The 26,802-nt window shown below is 40.8% G+C and overlaps 1 protein-coding gene across 1 annotated transcript in view; it reads right to left on the bottom strand.

Annotated features, from left to right (window-relative positions):
* Positions 1–26,802, bottom strand: part of LOC127579938 (sodium-coupled monocarboxylate transporter 1-like) — a 47,693-nt gene extending 20,891 nt beyond the window's left edge. Inside the window, exons 1-9 of the mRNA XM_052033008.1 lie at positions 26,637–26,802; positions 25,759–25,820; positions 22,419–22,558; positions 17,830–17,895; positions 14,420–14,471; positions 11,723–11,790; positions 10,859–11,013; positions 7,437–7,577; positions 572–701 (exon numbers count right to left, since the gene is read on the bottom strand). Coding sequence (XP_051888968.1) covers positions 572–701; positions 7,437–7,577; positions 10,859–11,013; positions 11,723–11,790; positions 14,420–14,471; positions 17,830–17,895; positions 22,419–22,558; positions 25,759–25,820; positions 26,637–26,782 — 960 coding nt within the window. The 5' untranslated portion in view covers positions 26,783–26,802. The remainder of the gene's footprint in view (positions 1–571; positions 702–7,436; positions 7,578–10,858; positions 11,014–11,722; positions 11,791–14,419; positions 14,472–17,829; positions 17,896–22,418; positions 22,559–25,758; positions 25,821–26,636) is intronic.

The following is a 26,802-nucleotide window of genomic DNA, read 5'->3' as shown; positions in this document are numbered from 1 at the left end:
GCGTTAGTGCACAAATGAAAATCAGTATCTATTTTAGAAATGGACTTGAGTTCACTTTACAACTAATAGTCTCTATCTTTTGCTTTTTAAAAAAAAATCCTCTTTTTCCCTGCGAATCTACAGTATTTGTTCCTGGAAATAAGGAAATTTAAGTTAGAGAACATAGTATGATCATCTGGCATTCTTGGAGTAAAGATGAAGCACTGCCAGCTGCAGAGAAAGGGCATTACGTGCCGAGGACCTTAATCCCACTGTCAGAGCATCATTCTTCAGAGCACTTGTGTGACATTTTACATTTTCTATGCCAGCCATTCCATTGCTTTTTGTGTTATACTAAATTAAGACAATTGTGACCTGTGGGCCATGCACATGAGGAACTGGATTGAGACTGTTCAAACTCACTTCATGTAAGACATTGAGAACCATAAGCGGTAATACTTTTCATCCAATTGCACTAATCTAGTCTCAAGTCTAGAAGCTAGAGTGAAAGGGGAGTGCACTAAGCTGCAAGGCTGTCCAAATTCTCAAAGACTTTTTGGAGCTGTGATTTTTAAAATATGTATTTACTTGCCTGATTAGTATTGGTGATTCTGTTTGCCTCCATTGGATCACAGTTTTCATAAACAGCATACATAACCAAACCACACAGATAGGCCACAGTTGTCACTATAAGCATTCCAACCCAGTTCCAGAATATAGCCCTGTAAAATAAGAAGAAACAGTGGTCAACAGAAAGTTGCAAAGTACATTAAGAATGGAAGTGGTTGACTTTCATTATCATTTTCATGTATTTCAGTAGAGTGAACATGGAACAAATTGTGAATAAAATACCTGCTTCCAATGAGGGCATTCACGTTAGACCTTAGATATTTTGAAAGGTTTGGTATGAGTCAGGATTCAATCCAATGCACATGCAATGAGGTTCTTCAGATGGATCTCCAGGGTGTGATTTTAAGATAACATTACAGATGTAAATATATTTGAAGAAAGAACTTCATTACACTTGAACATTATTAATTTATGAATGGGATTACCACCCAGGAAGTGAAAATGTAATTATCAGGGTAGATTATTGATTCCACATCCAGAGTGGGCATGTTTAGTGTGAAGTAACCCAATCAAACAAACCTAAATAAAGGCAATTGTGAAGGCACGAATGAAGAGCTAGCTGAAGTGAACTGTCAGTTAGGTCAAAGGATCAGTCAATTAGGGTGCAATGCCAGAAACTTAAGGAGATTTTTCAGAACAGATGTTCTAATATGACAGAAGAAATCCATGGGGAAGACTCACGGTCTGTGATTAACTAAACAAGTTAAAGATAGTACCAAACTTGAAAAAGCAAATAATTGTGCAATGGCAAGGAGAAGATCAGGATCAGAATGAACAAAATATATAAAAAAAAGCAAAGAATGATTAAAAGATTTAAATGGAAGAAAAAAATTAGAGAACAAGACAAAAATTAGCCAGAAATATTAAACCCAGTAGTTCCTATAGATATGTTTTAGAAAAAACAAAACATGAGAGAATAGAAAGTTAGTCTGGAGAGAGATCTATGTAAATTGGAAACTGGAAGCAGGGGGGAGGGACCCAGAAAACTTATGAAAAACATCAAAGTGGTACCAAGCAAACTGCTGGAGCTGTGGTCTGACAAATTTCCAGGTTCTGAGGAACTTCAGCTTTGGGTTCTAAAAGTGACTAGTGAGACAATAGATAGGTTGGTTTTAATTTCTGAAAATTCCCTCGATTCAGGTGAGGTTCCATTTGATTGGAAAATAGCAAAAGTGATGCTTTCATTCAAAAAGGAAGACAGAAAGTAGAAAACCACAGATCTATTAAGCTTTGTATTCATCTTGGGAGAATGTTAAGAACCATTATTAAAGATGTTATAGCAGGACAGAAAAAATTTCAAGATAATTAGTCAAAGTAAACATAATTTTGTGAAAGGGAAATCACAGTTGACCAATTTTTGGAGTTCTTCGAAGAAGTAACATGTGCTGTGGATAAAGGGGCACAATTGGATGCATTACTCTTAAGATTTCCAGAAGGCATTTGATTATGTATCCTATCAAAGGTTATTACTGAAAAGAAGAACTCACAATGTAGAAGGTAACACGTTGACATGGAAAGGAGATTGACTGGTGAACAGGAAACAGAGTAGGCATGAAGAGGGCTTTTCTGGGTCACAAGATGCAACACATGGTGTGCCACAGAAATTGGTGCTGCGGCCTCAACGTGGGAAAATGTAAATGTATAAAGGAAACATATTTTGTACATGGTGAGAAATTACAGAACTCGGTGTTGCATAGAGACCTGCATGTCCAAGTGCATCATTTGCAAACAGGAAGCCATGGCTGAACTGGGAGATCCACTCCCTATTGAAGGAGAGGACCGCTGCACACAAATCTGGTAATCCTGATCTGTACAAGAAAGCGAGGTATGACCTTCGTAAAGCTATAAGGGATGCCAAGAGGCAATACCAACTCAAAATAGAGTCCCTGACCAGCCGCCAGTTATGGCAGGGCTTACATGCCATAACAGGCTACAAGACGAAGTCAGGCTGCATAGCTAACAACAGCGCATCCCTTCCTGATGAACTTAATGCATTCTATGCACGTTTTGAACAAAAAGGAAGTGGATTGTCACCATCCACTCTGACAGCCACCAGCGCAGCTGAACCTGTGATCACAGTGGAGGACGTAAGATCAGTCTTCCGAAGAGTGAACACGAGGAAAGCACCTAGCCCAGATGGTGTCCCGGGCCGCGTGCTCAGATCCTGTGCTGATCAGCTGGCAGAAGTATTTGCGGACATATTCAACCTCTCCCTGCTTCAATCTCAGGTTCCCTCCTGTTTTAAGAAGACCACTATCATCCCGGTACCAAAGAAAAGCAAGGTAACATGCCTCAATGACTACCAACCAGTGGCTCTGACATCCACCATCATGAAGTGCTTTGAGAGGTTGGTCATGGCACGCATCAACTCCAGCCTATCAGACAACCTGGACCCATTGCAATTCGCCTATCGCCGAAACAGGTCTACAGCAGATGCCATCTCCCTGGCCCTTCACTCAGCTCTGGAGCATCTGGACAGTAAGGACACTTACGTTAGACTATTGTTTATTGACTACAGCTCTGCCTTCAATACAATAATACCAAGCAAGCGTCACCAAACTCCAAGACCTAGGACTCAACACCTCCCTCTGTAACTGGATCCTTGACTTTCTAACAAACAGACCGCAATCAGTGAGGATAGGCAGCAATTCCTCCGGCACGATTATTCTCAACACTGGTGCACCTCAAGGCTGCGTCCTCAGCCCTCTACTCTACTCCCTATACACTCATGACTGTGTGGCCGGATTCTGCTCTAACTCTATCTACAAGTTTTCAGATGATACCACCGTTGTAGGCCGTATCTCAAACAGCGATGAGTCGGAATACAGGAAGGAGATAGAGAGCTTAGTGGAATGGTGTCATGACAACAACCTTTCCCTCAATGTCAACAAAACAAAAGAGCTGGTCATTGACTTCAGGAAAGGAGGCGGTGTACATACACCTGTCTACATCAATGGTGCTGAGGTCGAGAGAGTTGACAGCTTCAAGTTCCTGGGAGTGAACATCACCAACAACCTGTCCTGGACAAACCACATGGATGCCATGGCCAAGAAAGCTCACCAGCACCTCTACTTCCTCAGGAGGCTAAAGAAATTTGGTTTGTCCCCTTTGACTCTCACCAACTTTTACCGATGCACCATAGAAAGCATCCTATCAGGATGTATCACGGCTTGGTACAGCAACTGCTCTGCCCAAGACCGCAAGAAGCTGCAGAGAGTTGTGGACACAGCCCAGCGCATCACGGACACCAGTCTCCCCTCCTTGGACTCTGTCTTTACCTCTCGTCTTGGTGAAGCAGCCAGCATAATCAAAGACCCCACCCACCCAGGACATTCTCTCTTCTCTACTCTTTCATCAGGTAGAAGATACAGGTGCCTGAGGGCACGTACCACCAGACTTAAGGACAGCTTCTACCCCACGGTGATAAGACTATTGAACAGTTCCCTTATACAATGAGATGGACTATGACCTATGACCTCATGACCTCACGATCTACCTTGTTGTGACCTTGCACCTTATTGCACTGCACTTTCTCTGTAGCTGTGACACTTTACTCTGTACTGTTATTGTTTTTACCTGTACTACATCAATGCACTCTGTACTAACTTGAAGTAACTGCACTGTGTAATGAATTGACCTGTAAGATCGGTTTGTAAGACAAGTTTTTCACTGTACCTTGGTACAAGTGACAATAATAAACCAATACCAATACCAATACCAAAAAACTAACAGAATATTATTGTGAGGGGAATATAGTAGGGAATTTATGCTTCAGTTATATAGGGCACTGATTATACTACACCTGTGTAGAGTATTGGTCTCCCAATTTACATAAGTTCACAGAAGGCTGACTAGAGTAATATCTGGAATGACCAGATCATCTTATGAGGAAAATTGGTCAGGCTAGGCTTGCATCCTCTGGGATTTAGAAGATTGAGCCAGGAATTGACTGAAACCCATAACATTCTGAAGGGTACTGCCAGGGTAGATGTAGAGAAGATATTTTCTCTTGCAGGAGAATCTAGAAATAGGGGTCGCTGTTTAAAAATAAGGGGTCGCCCATTTAAGACAGAGCTGAGATGAAACGTTTTCCTCTCAAAGGGTTCAAAGTCTTTGGAACTCTCCTCCTGAAAGGGCAATGGAAACAGAGTCTTTGAATATTTCTAAGGCAGAGATAATTAGACTTCATAAGCAAGAGGATGAAAGATCAATGGGGGCAACATTACAGTTCAGCCATAGGACCATAGAACAGTACAGACCTTCGGCCCACAATGTTGTGCTGACCTCTAAACCATGCCTAAGACTAACCCCTTCCTCCCATATATCCCACTATTTGAAATTCCTCCATATGCTTATCTAACAATCTCTTGAATTTGACCAATATACCTGCCTCCACCACCGCCCCAGGCAGCGCATTCCACGCCCCAACCACTCTCTGGGTAAAAAACCTTCCTCTGATATCTCCCTTGAACTTCCCACCCATTACTTTAAAGCCATGCCCTCTTGTATTGAGCATTGGTGCCCTGACCCTAATCTCATTAGATGAAGAAGCAGGCTCAGGCCCTACTCTTAATTCATAAGTAACTAGAGATGTGTACAAGAATTCAGAAAATCACTGAATTCATGCCAGCTCTAATGTAAGAGCAGTTCAGCTAGCTCCACTTCCCTGGCCGCTCCCCAAAGCCTTCCATTTTTTCCCCTTTCTCATCCAATTCTCTTTAAAACCCATGATTGAATCAATTCCCACTACCTCACCACCCCCAGCAATGCATTCCAGATCCTAATCACTTGCCACCTGGAAAAGTTTTCCTGTTATTTTTCTTTTCCTCACACGCCAATGGGAACAGTGGCAATTCTATTCTCATTGCTGACAAGGCAAACAATCCTCTGGTGGTTACCAGTTTTAAGAAGCCTAAAGTTAACTATTGATTTAATTCCAGATATCTAACAGCAAGAGGGTAAGAGGTCTTTGAGTTATAACATCATATTGGCACAGAAGGAGGTAATGTGGCCCATTAAGTCCATTTTGCTTTTTGTGGAGTAACCCAGTCAGCCCCAGTCCTCTGTACTTTCACCTTACTGGCACTTTCAGTAAGTTGAAGTCAATCAGAGTGAATGAATGACCTGAAGACTTTTGATCTGTAGAACAAAGGGTATATCTCTGATACAGTGAGACTAAATCAGTTGACGAAAGGCAGAAAAGGCTAGTTTTAATATGTTGTTTTGCTAAAATATGATAGTTTCATGGTCAACATGAGTAATGCTAGCTTTTAATTCCAGATTTATTTAGTTGCCCTTCTTCTATTAAATTTAAATTCATAAATCTCCATGGTGAGATTTTACATGCATTATAACCATTACCAGCAGCAGAGTAAGGCAACCTGAAGGCTGCTATATCTGGTTAGAAAGGCAATGTCTTCCTTCCAGTTTTGTAGCACACCTTAATGTACTGGTACTGAGTCTAAGAGGTCAGAAACTGTAAAAATGCCTCACTGATTCTCTGAAATACTGGGGTTTTAAGAGCTCAAAACTTGCAGAACAACTCACTGAATGACAAAGGAACAGAGGGAAGGAGCTGGTTGGTGGGTCGCTGAGAGTGTTTCTTTTTTATACACTTTATTTCTGCTAAGCGAGTTCATCTCATGAAGAAAGGCAGGGCGTCTCAGAAATGGGGAATTTTTTAAAGTTTATTTTTCAGGATCTGGGTCAAAGAGAAACAATTATGGGAATTTCTGTACTTAGGGGACCAGACAAATGATTCCAGGATGTATGCTGCACTCTCCCTTCACCCCCTTTCAGTGTCAGGGTGGCTGCAGACCATTTTGGAAGGCAAGGCTGAACAGGCAGTATGAGCAACATAGCTGGGGGGATAAAAAAAGGTTCAGGACCTACAGGCAAGATTTTTAGGAGTTAGGAAAGAGTTTAAGAAGCAGAATTGGAAAAGATTACACTCCGATAATCCACTATCTGGCTGTCTCGCATCTGCTCACAGGTGACATTTCCCATGCTCCCGAAAACTTACAAGGGTCCTGGTTCTCATGCACCCTTTAAACTTACTGAATTCACTGGAGATTTTATTACAGTACTGTGTAATATGTAAAAAAGGTTAACTTAAAATGCTGTTGGGGTATTAATAGGAATAACATCCATTAGTATGGAAATTCTGCCAGTCCAGAACCACCTACATCCCAAGACTGTGGGAATTTTAAGGTATTCTTCAGATTACTCCCTGTGGCACACACCAGTGGGTAAAGGAATGGTGTTGATGAATGCCCAGTTGGAGAGGTGCTGCAGGAGAAAAGGCTTAAGATTCCTGGGACATGGGGACTGGTTCTGGGTAAGATGAGACCTATACAGCCAGACAGGTCGGACTTCAAGACCTATGAGCATGTTTACCGGTGCAGTTGGGGATCATTTACACTAACTTAGTAGGGGGAAGGAAGCTGAGCACAGATTCAGAAGGGAGCAAAGCTGGAAATGGAAGGCAGGGAGATAGTGAGGGAATTTGGAAAACAGAGCAAATAGACAACAAAGGAATTTGGGTATGCTCATGTACATGTGAATTAGGAGCAGGAATAGGCCATTTGGCCCCTCAAGCCTGCTAGTGGAGGATCAGATGATTTAAAAGTAATTTAAAAATTGCAAATGCTAGAAGACTGCAATAAAAAAAAGGGAACTGCTGAAAACAGCAGATAAAGCAGCACTTGTGGAAAGAAATAGAGAGTTAATGTTTCAGATCCAAGACCTTCTGTTGGAATCTACTGGGTTGAAAGAAAACATCATGATCTGATTCTTTGTTTTGAACAGAAACAACTGGTTTCACTTACTTTTTTGCCTCTTTTTCAGTTCTGCAGGCTAGATATCTTTGGACCTGTGCTTGATTACAACTGTATATTCCCATCCACACAAATGCACCTCCCATCATTGTGGTCCAAAACGTATGCCTTCTCCTTGGGTCAGGATCAAAGCTGAAAGAAATATATTTCTCAACCAAAATGCAACATTTCTATTTCTATTGTATATAGGTGTCTAAATCACTCACTGTTAGAGTTAGTTTTGAACACAATGTTGATGTATACAAAGGAGCTTGGATGATTATTACTCGTTACAAAAACTAAACCACTTCAAATACAAGAAATCGAGTTTTGAAATGTCCCCTTTGAAGCAGCAGTTTTGGAGATTTTCTCAGTTTTGGAGATTTTCTCAGTTTTCACCCTTAGCCCTGATGGAAAGGAGAGGAATTGATTTCAATACAGATTAATGTGAGGTGATGCATTTTGGTAAGTCAAACCAGAGTAAGGCTTCTACTATGAATGGTAAGGCACTAGGGAGTGTAATGAAACAGAAGGACCTAGGAGTACAAGGGCATAATTTGTTGAAAGTAGCGTCACAAGTAGACAGGGTGGTGAAAAAGGCATTTAGCACACTGGCCTTCCTCAGCCAGGGCACTGAGTGTAGAAGTTGGGACATTATGTTGCAGTTGTACAAGTCATTGGTGAGGCCGCACTTGGAGTGCTGTGTATGGTTTTGGTCACCATGTTATAGGAGAGAGGTAGTTAAACTGGCAAGAGTGCAGAAAGGACTTAACGAGGATGTTGCCATGTCTCGAGGACCTGAGTTATAGGGAGAGATTAGCCAGACTAGGTCTCTATTCCTTGGAACGTAGGAGAATGAGGGGCAACCTTATGAGAGGCATAGATAAGGTGGATGGTGACAGTCTTTTCCCCAGGGTAGGGGGGTCCAAAACTAGAGGGCATAAACTTAGAGGGAAAAGATTTAAAGGGGAGTTGAGGGGCAACTCTTTCGCGCAGATGGTGGTGAGTGTATGGAATGAGCCGCCAGAGGAATTAGCTGAGGCAGGTACAATAGTATCATTTAAGAAGCACTTGGATAGGTACATGGAGGGGAGGGGCCTGGAGGGATATAGGTGGAATGCAGGAAATTGGGACTGAAATTGGGTGGGCACCGTGGTCGGCATGGACTGGTTGGGCTGAAGGGCCTGTTTCCGTGCTGTATTGCTCTGTTACTCTATGACCTGTTCTGTCAGAACTCCATGTGTTGCCTCTGGAGTTCCAGAACTTCCCCTGAAGGATGAAATACAGCCTCTGTCTTTCTTTGGTGCATGACCCAACTCTATTAAAGAGATTTCACCCTATTTTCCATGCATCGAGTCCATGGCTGTCCTTCTCTAATGGTCAGAACCGGAGAATCATACAGCACAGAAGCAGGCCCTTCGGCCCGCCACGTCCATGCCGCTCTTGTACCTTTCCACACTACTCGCAGCACTTCTGCTTAGCCCTGTCGTGTCTGCAGCCTCTTCACACTTCCAATCACCTTTCTCTCCCTGTGGCTGATTCGTGTTGCACATTCCTTGGCTAGTCGCCCCTTCACTCTGCCCAGCCCTGTTCCAGCTCACCCTACACGGTCTGCTCAGCCATCGCCCTCTGCAGGTCCACTTCAGCTCCACCCTGTACTCTCCCTTTCACATCCCCCTCAGCTACACACTACCCTCTCCCTTTCACATCACTAATGGTACTTCAAGAAGTACTTTACACCTGGATATCCCTCTTGCAATATAAAAATCAGGTTCGACCTCACCTTCTTCATTATTGCTTGACAGTTATTTCAATATGCTTATTCTATTCATCTACATTTTGTAATAATTTCTATTGCCTTTACTGAACTAGTAGGAAGGGCTGCAGTTTCCTGGACAGGACCCCTCTCTACATTATATTCACCTAGTACAATGACATCAAACTTCATGATAAAAATCAGAGCTTACAAATTCTCTCCTGAATAAATGTTACTAGATTCAGAGAATTTCTTCATCTTTAGATAGAAACAGGGCCTTCAGCCCATGATGTTGTGCCAAACTAACTAAGCCAATGATGCCTAATTAAACTAATCCTGCCTGCCTGCCAATGGCCCATATCCCTCCATTCTCTGCACATTCATGTGCTTACTTAAAAAAGCCTCCTTCACATCTGCCTCCACCACCACCCCAGGTAGCGCATTCCAGGCACCCACCACTCTCTGTGTAAAAAAACTTCCCACACACATCTCCTTTAAACTTTCCCTTTACACATGAACTCCCAAAGTGCAACACCTCAAACTCCACCTGCCATTTCTCCACCCATATCTGCAACTGATCTATATCCCACTGTATCTTTTGGCAATCTTCTACAATTTCCACAATGCCGTCAACCTTGGTGTTATCTACAAACTTACTAACTCACCCATCCACATTTTCATCCATGTCATTAACGTATATCACAAACAGCAGAGGTCCTAGTACAGATCCCTGAGAAACACCACTAGTCACAGACTTTTAGCCAGAATAAGTCCCATCGACCACTACCCTCTGTCTTCAATGGGCAAGCCAATTCTAAATCCAAATCACTGTGGATCCTATCCATCTTAATCTTTTGGACGAGCCCACCATGAGGAACCTTGTCGAATGCCTTACTAAAATCCACGTTGACAACATCCACAACTCCACCTTTGTCACCTCCTCGAAAAACTCAATCAAGGTAGTAAAACATGACCTGCCCCGCATAAAGCCATGCTGACTGTCCCTAATTAGGCCATGCTTTTCCAAATACCCATAAATCCTATCTCTAAGAAACCTCTCCAATAGCTTCCTTACCACTGACATGAGACTCACCGGTCTATATTTTCCAGGATTTTCCTTTTTCCTTTTAACAAAGGAACAACATTAGCTATTCACCAGTCCTCTGGGACCTCTCCTATGGCTAGAGGACGCAAAGATCTTGGTCAAGGCTCCAGTAATCTCACCTCTTGCCTCCCTAGATCCATTGACTTGTTTCCCTTTCCCCAGATGCTGCCTGACCTACTGAGTATTTCTGGTATCTTTCTCCTACAGTAGCCTGAGAAATTTGAGGCACTAGAATTATGGTGTCGTTCAGGAATATTCCTTTAGCATTTGTCTGTTTTCTTCTTAGCATCACTTTTGTTTTGATCTTTTAGTATTTTAATTTCACTTCCAACTGCTCTGTTGCTAATATGGTATTGGAAGAAACGTGAGCATTGTGCAACAGAGTGAAGTTGGAAACCTGTTCTTAGTAATCTAAACAGGATGTAGAGCTTTCAATATTAATGGGACTGATTGAGTCACAGATACTCATATCTGTTTAGCTCTAATGACTACCAATAAATTCCTATCTGTTTCCCTATAAAAAATTGTTTTAGCAGTCTCCAAACAAATAACATCACTTCAATTTTTACTTACTCAAGAAAATTAAGGCGTCCACCTTCCTCTGCAATTTTCCAAACCTTTTCAATCCCTCCAATACGAATCAATCCTTGAATCAACACAGCAAGAAGACCAGCCGCCATAATGCAGATCTGGAAAACATCTGTCCACACAACAGCTTTTATGCCACCCTAAAAAAAAATGAAGTAAACAGCATTCCTTACATTTCTATAGAGTCATCTGAGCAATGGACAATACAGTAAACATATTGAATGCCTTGAGCCCAGCTGATGTATCTAAGTGTACTTGCATGGCTATTTTATGGTATGTCCCCTAATTCAGTAATAAGGTAAATTGAAAGGATGAGGCACCAAGACTGAAATACAAACAAGCCAAGAGGTACGAAAAGATAAGCAAAGCAAGTAAAATGCAGGGCAAAATATAAAACTGGCAGAAAAGAAAAGCAATGGAAATATTAAAGTCAACAATCACAGAAAAAAAAATCACAAGGGTAAAGAGCTGGAAATGACACAAACAGAGCAAGGGACAAACACATTAAAACAATAGTTGGAGATGACTGTTGCTAAAATATTGGCCTAAAGCTAATCTGTCCATATTATAATCCACTTTCACTATTTCAATAAAGATGCTTTCCTAGATGAACAATGGCCCAGGTTTTAGAGTCTAGTGTTTTTCTAGCTGAACATGGCTATATACCTTAAGTGTACAGTAATCAAAACACTGTCAATTATTTAAAAAGAATAAAATTATAAATAACATTAATTCACTGAAATACTAATTTCCAAGGCTTCTTAGATAAGAAATATCAATACTGCACATTAAAGACCATTAATTGATTATTGATTAACCTCTTTAAACATTCAAATAGAGTTTCCTTACCAGTGTTGTATACAGTGTACATACGGATCCTGTCGTTATGATGGATATCCATAAGTTTACCCCAGTAACTGGAATAAAAAGGTTATTGAGAAAGGTTAAAATTATGCAGCAAGCAAAATGACTTGCTTTCTGAGAGGATGACAAGTAATGGATAAGATAATAGAGTTATAGAGCAATGCAGCATGGATACAAGCCCTTCAGCCCAACGAGTCCATAATGGACTGAATTATGCTGGTTCAAGCTAATGCTAGGACCCCGAAATGGAGTCCCCACCCACTTGCAATTCCCTGGGCCAGATGTGGACAACCAATCGATTGAGCCTTCCCATCTAGGAGGCACTGGCCAAGGTACAGTGAGGCCTCAGTGGCAAGTTGGCCTCAGGCGGCAAACTGTTGAGATCCTGCCTCCAGAAAGTTCTGAGTCTTCAACAGGAGGCAAAACTAAGGGTGAAGCATTGCCTCCTGTCAAAACCTTTGAGGCTGCTTTGTAGTTTTGAATGTCTCTGAAATGAAATAATGAAAAAAACTTCAAAAAAAAAAGACGCATTACATTTAGCCACGTATTCAACTATTGCTGTCTGCAGTGCTCAGCCGGTCGGATCTTATTATGAATAGGGCGGAAAAGTACTTAAAAACAGCCAGCAGAAGCAGGAAAGGTGTGTTCTAGCTGAAAAACAGCTTCTGAAAGCAATTGTGTGTAATAGATTAAAAGGAAAGAGCAGGTACAAGATGTTTTTGGTACTTCACTTCAGGCCTAGGTTCAGGCAGTGGAGTAAAACCCTTTTTTCCCTGAGCTTCGGGGGATGCACTGAATCCTAGTGCTGAGGAAGTACAGGAGGAGAATGCTCATGATGCCAATACCAGCAGCTTTGCTCAAAGAATGTTTATGTAAAGCAGGAAAACATATAAAAATTTGATTAGAATTTTTCTAATTAGCACTGGATAACTCAAAGGTTCATTAGTTATAACACTGTCCTCAGTCACTATACTTTGTGCTGCATACACTGCTCCTCACTTCTTCACACATTCTTCTTCTCCTACGCATCCAATACCAGTACTCACCTCACTTGCCCAGGTTACATCTTACAGAGAGAGACACAATATACTTAACCACAATAACTACAGGCAGTCTCCGGGTTAGGTAAGGGTTGCGTTCCTGAGAACCATCCATCGGCTGATTTCTCAGTAAGTCAGAAACATTAATTTTTTATAGCCCTGCATACTCTTTCTCTAGATACACTTGCTATGATTCTTTCATTTCATTGAATAATTACTCAGACACTACCCATGAGTAAACTAATGAATACCATGAAACATTTTATTATCATTACTAGCTTTAAAAATGTATTGAAGATTTTGTGTAAAGTCAGTTTTCCGTAAATCAGGTCATTTGTAACCTGGGGAGACCCTGTTCTTTGAAGTACCCGTGTCTTGCCGAACTAACTGAGAAATGTAGGGATTGCTGAGAAACCTGAAGATACACAGAGAGCTACCAAAATGTGTGCAATTTTTGGTTCTTTTACCAACTCCATCTCTCCATTTGCACGTGTGCACAGACATGCTATGATGCTACGTGCCCATGATGCTGCTGCAAGTAAGTTTTTCTGTGCACCTGTGCACACATGTACTTGTGCATATGACAATAAGCTCTACTTTACTTCCTCCATATGTCATGCATTCGTTACATATCTTTCCCTTTTTTGAAAAGAAAGTGTAATTCACATATTTACACAATTAGCCTCTCCATAAGATTTAAGATATTTAAGATAGAGGGATATGTGGGAGGAAGGGGTTAGATAGTCTTAGGAGTGGTTTGAAGGTCGGCACAACATGGTGGGCCGAAGGGCCTGTATTGTGCTGTATTGCTCTATGGTTCTAAAGGTTTTCTCATTCTCTTTGACCTTCTCAAACTACCTTGTTTTGTTGTATCCACTTCCTGACTTAATGAAGATACCACTTCTGAATCTTGTGTCAGGTTGTTAGATAGATACATGAATATACAGGGAATGGAGGGAGGTGCAGGCAGAAGAGATTTAGTTTATTTCGGCATCATGATCAGCACAGACATTGTGGGCTGAAGGGCCTGTTCCTGTGCTGTACTGTTCGATGTTCTGTGTTCTTCCACCATCTCCATTGGATTAACCTCTGACATACAATTACGTATGTCTTCAATACTCATATATCACTTCCAGGAACTAGGTGATATTCATATACACTTCTGATTCTAGCTCCCATCTTGATGAGATGAATTTTGAAGGGACTATTCCTTTTGCAACTCTTTGGTCCACTCCACCAACCATGCCCCTTCATACTGGACTTTCCCATGTAACAGAGGTATATGGAACACATGTTTCAGCTCTTCCCTTCCCACCATCCAGGGAACCAAACAGTCCTTCCAGATGAAGCAGTGGTTCACTTGCAGTTCTTCCAGTCCAGTTCACAGTTCACAATGTGGTCTCCTCTACATTGGAGAAACATAGCTCATAGCAATTCTGACAGTTTTGACTGCAACACAAGCTCAAACACGATTTGAGGGGTCACATCACTCCAGTACTTTGTTCTTTGGCGAACATCTGGGAGTACCATAAGAGACAGAACTGCTGTGCACCTAGTAGTAAGGTACATGATTGAAATCTAGTGGGAGAAAGAATTCCTCATTACAACAATATTGAACATCATTAAAAATAGTTCCACTTACCCTCATTAAGTGCTAATGCGGGTGCATAAGTGACAATACCAAGATAAATGCTCTGAAAGATAGACAATGAAACAACATTAAAACAAATTTTTTAAAAGCTTATAAATTATCTTGTCCACGGAATTCTTATAATTGCAAAATTTATTATGGGAAGTATTTTATATTGAAAACTTTTAAACTGAGTTTTTCTCTACTCAATTTGGCCCAGCAGGAGAAACAATGCATTCATGGCCTGTGACATGCAGTGATATCTGTGTAACGGAGTTATGTTAATGAAAATTACAGATTACCACACTCATTACACTGAAGTGGCGGCATACCGGTTAGATTACCTGACCAGGAATCCAGGGGCCTGGATTAACAATCCATGGCAGCTGTGGTATTTAAATTCAGTGGCTAATCTGGAATTAGTAGTGGGCAGACCACTAACTAGTCTTAATAATGATGACTATGAACTAAAACCTGGTTGACATAAAAACTGCAGGGTGACCACCTCCAAAAATGTGCTTTCCACAGAACTCTTAGCCTTGGGAATGCAGATCAAGCCAGTAGAATATTCAGTCAGTAGTGCCAAAGAGGTGATGCACCTTGACTTCTGCCTGAGATCCATACCATCACAGAAGCCAGTCTGCAGCCAGTTTGATTCACTCCATATCAAGGTATCAAGAAATGGCGGAACACCGGAAGTCACAAAGGCAATATGACCAGACAACATCGCAGATGTGGTACGGAAGACCTGCACTCCAGGTATTACCTGGGAAAAGAGTTGAGGCTAAAGTGACTGCTCTTGACATCAAGCCAATACTTTTACCAATTATGCCATCAAGGTTCCATGGGAAAACCGACATTTAAGAGAATCTTAGACAGCCACATGAATGATAGAAAAATGGAGGGCTACATTGGGGGGGAAGGGTTAGATAGATCTTAGAGCAGGATATAATATCGGCACATCATTGTGGGTGGAAGGGCCTGTACTGAACTGTAATGTTCTATGTTCTAAGAGCAGGTTAGAGGCTGAGTATTCATAGCAAGTGACTCATCAAAGACTTGCCACCTTCTGCAAAGCACAAGTCAGGAATGTGACAGAATACTCCCCACCTGCCTGGATGAGAACCAGGTCAACAACTCTCAAGATCAATACTTTCCAAGATAAATCAGTCTGCTCAATTAGTGCCCAATCAATCATCCTAAACATTTACTTCCTCCACCACTGACGCACAGTGGCTGCAGTGTGTAATTGACAAAAGCCAATGGGTAATTTTCATTGAAGTCAACTCAGCTATTTAAAACAAATTAATGCATTTATTCAACACATAAGAACAAAAGAGTTGGAAGCAGGAACATGCCATTCATCTCTTCATGCCTGCTTCACCATTCACCGAGATCAGAGTGATTTTCCTCCTGCTTTCCTGCACCAACCTCATTACTGGTGCCTTTAATATCCAAAATTCCATTGCTCTATCTCGAATGTACTCAGTGAGTGAGCTCTGCGGTCTCCAGATGAAAAAGCTCCTCTGAGTTTTAGTACTGAACAACCAACCCCTTATTTTGATCCTGTGTCCCTTAGTTCTACACACCCGAGTCAGAAGAAACATCCATCATGTTAAGTTCCGGAAGAATTTTGTACATTCCAATGAGCTCACCTAGGACCCTTCATAACTTCTTAGTCCAGGCACAATCTGCTTAATCTCTCCTTGTAGGTCAACACCCCCAGGACATCCAGGTCCTCTGGACACAATAGTTTTCAGTCCCTCACCATTTAAAAGAATATTTTCCTTTTCTAACTATTCCACCAACATGGACAGCCTCACTTTTTCCACATTATGTTCCATCTGCGAGAGATGAAAAACAGGATGATGCTGGAGGAACTCAGCAGGACATCTGCCTTGTCCTTGCCCATTCACTTCACCTGTCTACATCCCCCAAGCTCTCTCTATATCCTTTTCATAATTTACACTGCATCCAGCTTTGAATCATCAGCAGACCTGGATATGTTATACATGGTCCCCTCATCAAAATCATTGAGACAGGTTGTGACAGCTGGAGTGCCAAGCACTGATCTGTGATACCCCATCAGTTACAGCCTCCCAATCGGAATATCACCTGTTAATTGTCACTATTTTTTTTAAAACACAGCTCATTAAACCAATCTTCAGGCCATGCCAGTATATTACTTCCAAACCCCTGTGCTTTAATTCTGGGTGCATCAGGGGGAGAGAGAAAGGGAATAGGCTACCTGAAACTGGATGATGTTCATGCTGCTGGTTCAGTCCTGTTTGATTCCACTTTAATCCATCATTGTCAAATAATTTCTTACAATAGCTTTATTTCCTAACTCTGTCCCATTACCTGTGGTGACCTTCAAAGTTTCAGCCAAAGTCTCCACACCCCCAACCTCCCTCAGTGACACAGTAGTGAAATCATCAGAAGACCCAGCTGTGTGATTTTGACTGTAGATGATAATCAAGATTAAAATTGAGATGGTAAATTCTACCTTCATGTCTCCACTGGTTTCTCCACAATTTCTATGCTGTAATATTCTCCCTCTGAAATCCAGCCCTGGGTTAGTTAAATTGGGAAACAAACAGCCCCTGTTTCCAGCTCCTATCACATATCACATGCACTTGCCTCTGATGGTATTTTCCTTCTTAACTGAACCAGACAGTTCACATTCTATTCTATATTTCCATCAAAAAGAAAGCTTAACTTCATCTCTTTAACACCATAAATGCAATTCTTCAGTGAACCAGTTATACTTAAGCTCATTGATATCTTTGTCACCTTCAGACTCAATTATTCCATTTCTGTCTTAGTGATGGCATTCTCATGATGCTGTTAGGCTTTTGACTCATTGCACTTGCAGGAACAGCAATAAATTAGAATGACAACAGGCTGATAGCACAGCAGTGAAGAGGTCCATACTGGTAGAGCTACAGCCTTGCATCAGTGGGTGATTTGGAGGGAAACCTGCTGGGGATGACATTTTCATAACATTGCTGCTCATGTCTTAATTAATGGCAACTTTGAAAATACCAGGAGGGTGCAATCAAAGCTAAATATCATGACTGGGAGAATTTAGGATATATTCCTTGTGTCTTAATAATGAGGCCTGGGGAGTTTGGCAGGAAATTGGAAGGGGTTATTGGAAATGTCAGGTGTGGGATTGGATCCATGGATGTGGATGCTCTGGGAGGCTGGGATATGGTATTAGTGAAAGGCTAAACTAAGTGATATAAGCACTGTCAGTAGATGCACCGGAAAAGTGATTTTTTTTTGCATTCAGCTTCTACAAAAGTAATTCTGTCTGCCTAAACAACCAGTTAATTAAATGGATATTCGATCAATGGTGTATTTTTGTGCAAAATGACTGGCAAGATCTAAGATGCTTTTGAGTCTATTTCTGAACTTACCATGTACAACAGAAAGGTCAAAATAACTTGATACTTCACAGCAGAACCAAATCTTCTATCTATATACTGTAAGAACAAAATTAAAGATTTACTGATAACATAATATTTTATGTTTATAGCTCATCTGAAAACAAATGCAAAATAAATGTATTGTAAGTGACTTCATTTTCAACCTCAACACTGGATCACATGCATTTAAAATATAAAGTCATGTTATGTACAATATCCCTAAATCTATCTACCATTTCCCAGCAGTCCCAGTGATGATGTCCTCCACGTGTGTTAGCTCAACTCTAACTTCTATGCCAGCGCATTGCAATGCCCAAATCAGAAATGAGCAGACAGTCATCTGCTCACTCATCTGTCCCCCACTCTGCACCGAACTCATCATTAAGTTCAAGTTAGGAGCTCAGACATCTTGACATGAGGAACACTTTGTATCCATCCCTTTTGCTTCATGCTTGGGATGGCGAGAGTATGTAATGTAGCTCTAACGGACTGCTGATTTCGATTGAAAGGGTAAGTGCACACAAGTGGTTTATTTGTCTTTATTCTACTTTACCATTATGTCTAGTACATTAAGGACTTTTAAGTAAATGTGTTATTTTGTAATTGTTAAAAAAAATTGTTAAAATTATTCATATCTACTCAAAGAGAGACATCTATAAATCGTTTAAGGTCCTTGACAGCAGTGAGCTGAACTAAAAAGGTTATCAGTGTGATATAGAAGGGTGTCACCAGGATCTGCTGCCTGAGGCCTAAAGGGTACACTCCACTTGCACATTGTTTTGCCTTGTGGGATCACTGGAGCAACTAGGTGTGAAGGTCATTTAGGACTGCAGGACTGCAGCAAATGCATAACTGTGGAAAAAGAGCAGGGAGCGAGCAAGCAAGCATGGATGGCAGAACAGTTCGAATGCAATCCTGATAAGCATAAGTTGGAGGAGGTACGACAAAAACTTTGTCCTATCAACTGAAGTTCTTTCGCATTATGAAATACCAAACGTCATGACAGGTAACCAGAAAGTGTTGCAAAATGGTTGGTTTATGTCTAAGTATAAACTTGTGAATTTGATAAAAACAACAATGCTTTTCTAATAGCAAAAAAATCAAGGTACTCCACTGGAGCATTATCAGACAAAATTTTGATACTAAGCAAAGTATAAGGGTGGATGACCGCAAGCTTGATCAAAGATGGAAGTTCTAGGAACAATCCCAAAGAAAAGAGTGTAAACAGAAAGAGGGGTTTGGGGAGGGAATAGCAGAGCTTAGGGCCTTGGCAGATGGAGACATAGTTGCTAATGCAGAAGCAATTAAATATGGAGATCATCAAGAGACCAAAATTGGAAGAGTGGAGAAATATTGGGGATTTGTTGGTCTGGATAATATCTCAGCAATAAGGAAGGCTAAGATGATAAAGGAATTTGAAAATAAGTTTGAGAATGTTAACTAATAACAGAAATTGCTAGAAATACTCAGATCAGGCCGCATCTGTGGAGAAAGTAAAAGTGTTAGTGTTTCATATAATGATCTTTCAAAACTGGGAAAAGTTAGAGAAGCCCTGGATGAACCAGGAGGTTTGCAGTCTGTTGAGGGCTAGATCTGTGGCGTTCAAGACTGGCAATCCAGAATCCTACAACAAATCCAGGTATGACCCATGGAAGGACATCGTGCAAGCAAAAAGGTAATTCTGTGTGAAGTTAGAGACACAATAGGGCGCACGACAGCTATGACAGGGTTTGCTTGCCATTACTTCCTATACGGCGAAACCTAACAGCATAAATGGTAGTGATGTTTCACTCCCCAATGAGCTCAACACCTTTTATGCACACTTTGAAAGGGAGAATAACACTACACCTGTGCGAATCCCCACAGTATCTGGCAACCATGTGACGTCTGTCTCAGAGGCCGACGTCAGAACATCCTTCAAGAGGGTGAACCCTCACAAGGCGTCAGGCTCCAACAGTGTACCTGGCAGGGTACTGAAAATCTGTGCCGACCAACTGGCTGGAGTATTCAAGGACATCTTCAACCTCTCACTGCTGCAGTCGGAGGTTCCCACCTGCTTCTAAAGGGCAAAAGAGCAGGGTGAGCTGCCTCAATGACTATCGCCCGGTAGCACTCACAGCTACTGTGATGAAGTGCTTTGAGAGGTTGGTCATGGCTAGAATTAACTCCTGCCTGAGCAAGGACCTGGACCCACTGCAATTTGCCTCCCGCCACAACGGGTCTACAGCGGATACAATTTTACTGGCTCTCCACTCTGCTTTAGAGCACCTAAACAATAGCAAAACGTACATCAGGCTGCTATTTATCGATTACAGCTCGGTGTTCAACACCATCATCCCCTCGGTACTAATCAATAGGCTTCAAAACCTGGGCCTCTGTACCTCCATCTGCAACTGGATCCTCGACTTCCTTATTGGGAGACCATAGTCAGTGTGGATCGGTAGTAACATCTCCTCCTCGTTGACAATCAACACAGGCACACCTCAAGGATGCGTGCTTATCCCACTGCTCTACTCTCTCTATACTCATGACTGTGTGGCTAGGTACAGCTCAAATGTCATCTATAAATTCGCCGATGACACCACTGTTGTTGGTAGAATCTCAGATGGTCATGAGGTAATGCACAGGAGTGAGATAGATTGGCTGTTTGAGTGGTGTCACAACAAAAGCTTGCACTCAACATCAGCAAGACCAAAGAATTGATTGTGGACTTCAGGAAGGGGAGGTCAGGAGAACACACACCAATCCTCCTGGAGGGGTCAGCGGTGGAAAGGGTGAGTGGCTTCAAGACTCTGGTCAACATCTCAGAGGATCAAACTTGGGCCCAACACATTGATGCAATCATGAAGAAGTCACGCCAGCAGTTCTACTTCATTAGGAATTTGAGGAGATTTGGTATCTCACCAAAGACTCTTGTAAATTTCTACAGATGTACAGTGGCGAGCATTCTGATTGGTTGCATTACCGCCTGGTACAGAGGCTCCAATGTGCAGGATCAAAAGAGGCTGCAGAGGGTTGTAGACTCAGCCAGCTCCATCACGGGCACAACCCTCCCCGACATCGAGGACATCTTCAAGAGGCAGTGCCTCAAGAAGGTGGCATTCATCATTAAGGACGCTTACCATCCGGGACATACCCTCTTCAGGTTACTACCATCGGGGAGGAGGTACGGGAGCCAGGAGGTACAGAAGACCCACACTCAACGTTTCAGGAACAGCTTCTTGCCCTCTGTCATCAGATTTCTGAACGGTCCATGAACCCATGAACACTATCTCGTTATTCCTCTTTTGCACTATTTATTTTTGTAACTTATAGTAATTTTTATGTCTTACACTGTGCTGCTGCCGCAAAACAACAAATTTCATGACATACGTCAGTGATAGTAAACCTGATTAGATTCTGAGATAATACAAGGTGGTGTGTGACAGGGAATAAAAGACATAGTAAAGCCCAATAGAGATTGAATGACACAAGTGGTGTAAAGACACTTCAAGAAGGTATTACAATAGATTGACAAAAAGTCAAGGGGGTTAATTTTGTGGAGTTCTGGGATCTGCATCTGACCTACATTGGTATTTGGAATAATTTCTCCAAGTCCTGCATACTCTATCTAAGCAATCAAATTTCTTGTTGCAATGTCTCCAATCATATCTTTTTCAAAAATTGCTTTATTGGCATAGCTGGCATTTATTGCCTATTCATTTCCCTTGAGTAGTGGTGGAAATCCATCTTCTTGAATCATTGCAGTCCTTGTGGTGAAACCATTCCACAGTGAGTAGCAACTGAATGGCTCGTTAGGACAGTTAAGAGCCAACTACACTGCTATGGTCAAGAATCACTTGTAAGTCTGGTCAGGAAAATGAGGCAAATTTTCCTCCTAGGAAATGTTAAATAAGGTTTTTAACAAGTCAAAAATCGCCATGAGTAATCCTAGCTATTCATTCCAAATTTCTATAATTAACTGAATTTAAGTTCCCAAATTATCATAATGGATTTGGTTTTGTGTACTGAACTGAACATTAGTCCTAATCTGTCTGAATTTCCAGTCCAGTCCACTCTGTTATTGTACCACTCTTAGCTCAACTACACAAAAAGGCACAAGAATTGAAAAGGTTATTCAAATATAAAGGGAAGAAATGTTACTGGGAGAATTCATTAGTGCTTTTTACATTTTTTTATTCCAGGAAAACTACTGAAGAAATAAATCAAGTTTCACTGATGATAGATTATGCTGATGGAAAAGGCATTCTAACTAAATAACTACAATGGACTTTTTTTGTTCTAATTGTGTTCTTGCTTGTAAAAGTTGTGTATAATTTATGTTTAATTTATGTTTTTCTTGTGAATGCTGCTTACCTGATGCCATGTACCTGTGATGCTGCTGCAAGTAAGTTTTACATTGCCCTGTGTGTACTTGTACTTGTGCATATGGCAATAAACTCGACTTTGACTTTGAGATAAATAAAGACCAATATTACAATGTAAATTTCACTGTAACAAAAGCAGGGATGTAAAATTATTACGAATGAAAGAAAATAAATGGTAACAGAGAAATAGGGAAAGTGAACAAAATCAATTACCTCATATACGCTGATTATGTTTAATCTGTAGAAGAGGGGGATGTAGATCAGACAAGTGAATGTCATTGTAAATAAGCAAGCGATGGTGTACATCACAACCATTATTCCATACAGATACACTTCTGCAGGGCCTCCAATCACTGTTACAACAATTAGAAACACCTAATGAGTAATCTAATAGAAAACAGCTGCTATGGTAATCGTGTAAACTTAACAAAGCATACCAAGCTTAAAAATAAAACTAGTATGATAATGAAGACACAAGTACAGTGGCACACAGACTGCTCTGACAGCATCAGCCAAACCGATAATTTCATTATGATGCATTAAATATTTATGGTTGTTTGTAAATGGTTGTCAACTAGGACAGGTGCTTATCTTAGTTCCTAATTCAAATATTTAAAATAGAACTCAGAACATCAGTGGCACCAAGGAACATGATAAATCCATGGATAGTTTAAAAGGTACATCACAAGGAAACACCAATAACTTTTTTTGTATTCATTCATAGGATGTGGACGCTTGCTGGCAATTCTGGTATTTATTATCCAACCCTAGCTGAACTGCAAAGACAATTAAGAGTCAACCCATTGGAGGGTGTGGAGTCACATGGACAAAGGTGACAGATTTCTGGTCCTAAAGGGCGTTAATGAATTAGATTTTCTGATCAGCACCACATACAGCATTTGGTTTTGTGCTCCATTCTTTAATTCACACATTTCATTTTTAGGCATGTTCACCTTAACAGAGGCTTGTTTCTTTTTGACGCAATATTCTGTATCTTTCACTTTCTACAAAAAAAACTTTATTGCTATCTGATACATTTTTGTTTTTTTTAAGTTGGAAAAAGATCACTACTTATTCCGTGCTTCTTACCTTCAAAGAAGGTTATCTAAGGATACAGTGGGATGTAGATCAGCTGGAAAGTTGGGTGGAGTGCTGGCAGATGGAACTTAATCCAGACAAATGTGAGGTAATGCACTTTGGGAGGTTAAATTCTGTTAGGACATATAGAGTAAATGGCAGAGATCTTAGGAGTATTGATGTGGAGAGAGACCTTGGGGTGAATAGTTCCCTGAAAGTGGCAACAGTGGTGGATAGTGTAGTGAAGAAGACATTTGGTATGCTTGCCTTCATAGGCTGAGGCATTGAGTAGAAGAATTGGGACGTCATTGTTGCAAATTGTACAAACCATTGATTAGAATACAGTGTGTAGTTCTGGTTGCTACAGTATGGGAAGGATGTGGTAGCTATAGAGAGAGAGTGCAGAAGAGATTACAGGAATGTTGCCTGGTATGGAGGGCTGTAGTTATAAGGAAGGATTAGATAGGCTGGGTTTATTCCCACTGGAATGTAGGAGGCTGAGGGGTGACTTGATGGAGGTTTATTAAATTATGAGGAGTGTAGACAGGATAGATAGTCAGAATCTTTTCCCCAGGGCAGAGAAGTATAGAACTAGAGGGCATAGCTTTAAGGTGAGAGGCAAGAAATTTAAAGGAGATCTGATAGGTAAGTTTTTTTGCATAGAGAGTAGTGAATGAACTGCCAGAGGAAGTGGAGGAGGCAGATACAATTATATTGTTTAAAAGGCATTTGGACAGGTACTCGGATAAGAAAGGTGTAGGGGGTTACAGTCCTAACGCAGGCAAATAGGATTAGCGTAGTTAGGCATCATGCTCAGCAATGGACAAGGTGAACCATGAGGGCCCATTTCTGTGCTGTATGTTTCTGTGATTCTACACCAGTGATGCTGCCTATCCTGCTAAATATTTCCAGCATATTAAAGTTTTTATTAAATATCTATTTCATTAGCGCACACAACTCAAATATCAGGGATTGTGTAAATAAGCTAATGTGAAAATTAACACAATTGGCTACCTGTGCAAATGGGTTGCCACTTTAAGAAAAGAATGAATAAGGAGGCAAGACTGCTGATTTCGACAGATTCATTTAAATGAGCAATACAAATTCCCCAAGTTTGCCATAACCATTAACACCACATTGTGACATGCCATTTGCACATAGGATTTTGATAAAATTGTCAAAATAAAAAATTTAATACTTTTTTTTTCTCTTGTTAATGTACGTAGTTTTCTGAGCTACATCTTCAGATTTTCAGTCCATTGATTATGAACTGAAGGAATTTGTAGTCCATGTTCCAATACTCTTGTGTAAATGCTGTTAATTGTTCATCCATCTGCTATAGATGGATAATAATACATTATGTATTATTCATACACCAAGATTTTTAATAATTCATAAAGAAATTTTCTCCTAATAGCGTTGTTGCTTGTTAATAATTTACGAAAGCTGAATATAATTAAACCTGGTCAATGTGGTTTTATGAAAGGCAAATCATGTTTGACAGGTTTGCTCAAATTCTTTGAGGATGTAACAGGGAGAATGGATAGAGGGAAATGTGTAAATGGATTGTATTTAGATTTCCAAAAGGCATTTGACAAGGTGCCATGTAAGAGGTTGGTGCATAAATTAAAAGCCCATGGTATAGCAGGAAGTATGTTAGAATGGATTGAAAACTGGCTGTCTCATAGAAAACAGAAGAGTTGGAATAACTGGGTCCTTTTCAGACTGAAAGGAGTTTAAAAATTGGGAAGTTTTGTTGCAATTGTACAGCATTGGTGAAACCTCACCTGGAATACTATTCTGGTCCCCTTAACTAAAAAAAGATAAGGTAACATCGGAGGCAGTCCAAAAGCGATTCACCAGGGTTGACGGCATTGACCTACCCAAACCATATAGTTCGGGCCTGTATTCCTTGGAGTTTAGAAGAATAAGCGGTGGTATTATTCGGACATACAAGATCCTAAGGGGGTTCGACAGTGTAGATGTTTTCATAAGTTGGAGAGTCTCAAGCAAGGAGAGGTAACTACAAGATAAGGGGCATTTAAAACTGAGGTACACAGAAATTTCTTCTCGCAGAGGGTGGTGAATCTCTGGAATTCTCACGGGTGGTGGAAACTGGATCTTTAGATGTATTGGAAGTGAGGGTAGATAAATAGTTGATAATTCGAGGAATAGAAGGGGTATGGAGAACTGGCACAGAAGAGGAGTTGAGACCAGTATAGAACAGCCATGATCATATTAAATGGGTAAGGTTTGAAGGGCATGATTGCCTACTCCTGCTTTTATTTTCTTGTGCTCAAGTGCATTTAAAAATATACTAAGCTACTTCTGAGATCATATGGCACAGTTCAATTTCTAAACAAAATAAAGGATTTGGATACATAGGCTGGCTTCAGCTCGATGAGTTACATAGCAACTTAGCAACATTTGACCTGGTTTATATGGTTACTTTCTGCATGCAATAAAATTCACTTACCGGTAATAGCAGACAAAAAACTGGAAGCCAGTGAAAGAGCAATTGGGAAAGCAGAAATTTGTCTGTGGGGAGAAATAATAGCTGTCTATTTTCCTGTTAAATTCCATTTCTTCACCGACTAATTTTCCTGAAAGTACTGACACTTGCTGCACAGGAACACATATTCTCTGCTACCTCCTCTATGGATTTCATTTCTCATTTATGAATTTAACAAATGCCAGAGTCAGAATGTTGTGGATTCAAGTCTCCACTCCAGAGACTTGAGCACCAAAGCCCAGCAGACTCTCCGGCCCAGTAATGAGGTGCGCTGCATTATCAGAAATGCTACATTTTGGATGAGGTGTTAAAACGGGGCCCCTCTCTCCACTTAGGTGACTGATAAAGGTCCCAAAACAGCACTTTGACAAAGAACAGAGGAGGTATTCCTGGCCAATATCTAACCCTCAGACAACATCATTAAAGACTCATTATCATATCATTATCACGTTGTTCTTTGTGGGGACTTGCTGTGCTTAAATTCGCTGCTGGTTTTCCTACATTACAGCAGTGACAGTTTAATAGTATTTCATTGGCCGTAAGGAATTTTGGAACAAGCTGAAGTCATAAAAGTTGCTTCATCAAAACTTGTTTTATACTTTACTACCATCAACCAACTTTTTCTGTCTCTTTTTCAGATCTTGCTGAGGCAATTATGCACTCCCCATTGATGCTGGTAACTCAGCATAAATCCAACCCTTGTTGTATCTGTACAAATACATTAAATTGCACATTTATTGTTTCTCATGTCCAGAAATTTAGACATTACGGTCATATTTTACATTATCTTATAGGGTTTAAAACAACCTGCATCTTGCTGTACATGCCAACAATACACTTACCGACTTCCTACCAAGAACTCTTCTGTAGTTCCTCTCTTTGTCCTTCCACTTTTGTAAGCAAAATAAAGTCCAACTGTAGTAGATATAATTAGCATAGCAGCAAATACAACATAATCCCAAACTTGCAGAACATTTTTCTCATACATAGCTGGTTCTCCTGTTGAGG

This window comes from Pristis pectinata, chromosome 18, assembly GCF_009764475.1.
Source record: "Pristis pectinata isolate sPriPec2 chromosome 18, sPriPec2.1.pri, whole genome shotgun sequence".
Classification (NCBI taxonomy): Eukaryota; Metazoa; Chordata; class Chondrichthyes; order Rhinopristiformes; family Pristidae; genus Pristis; species Pristis pectinata.
This window is presented reverse-complemented; position numbering and strand designations above follow the sequence as displayed.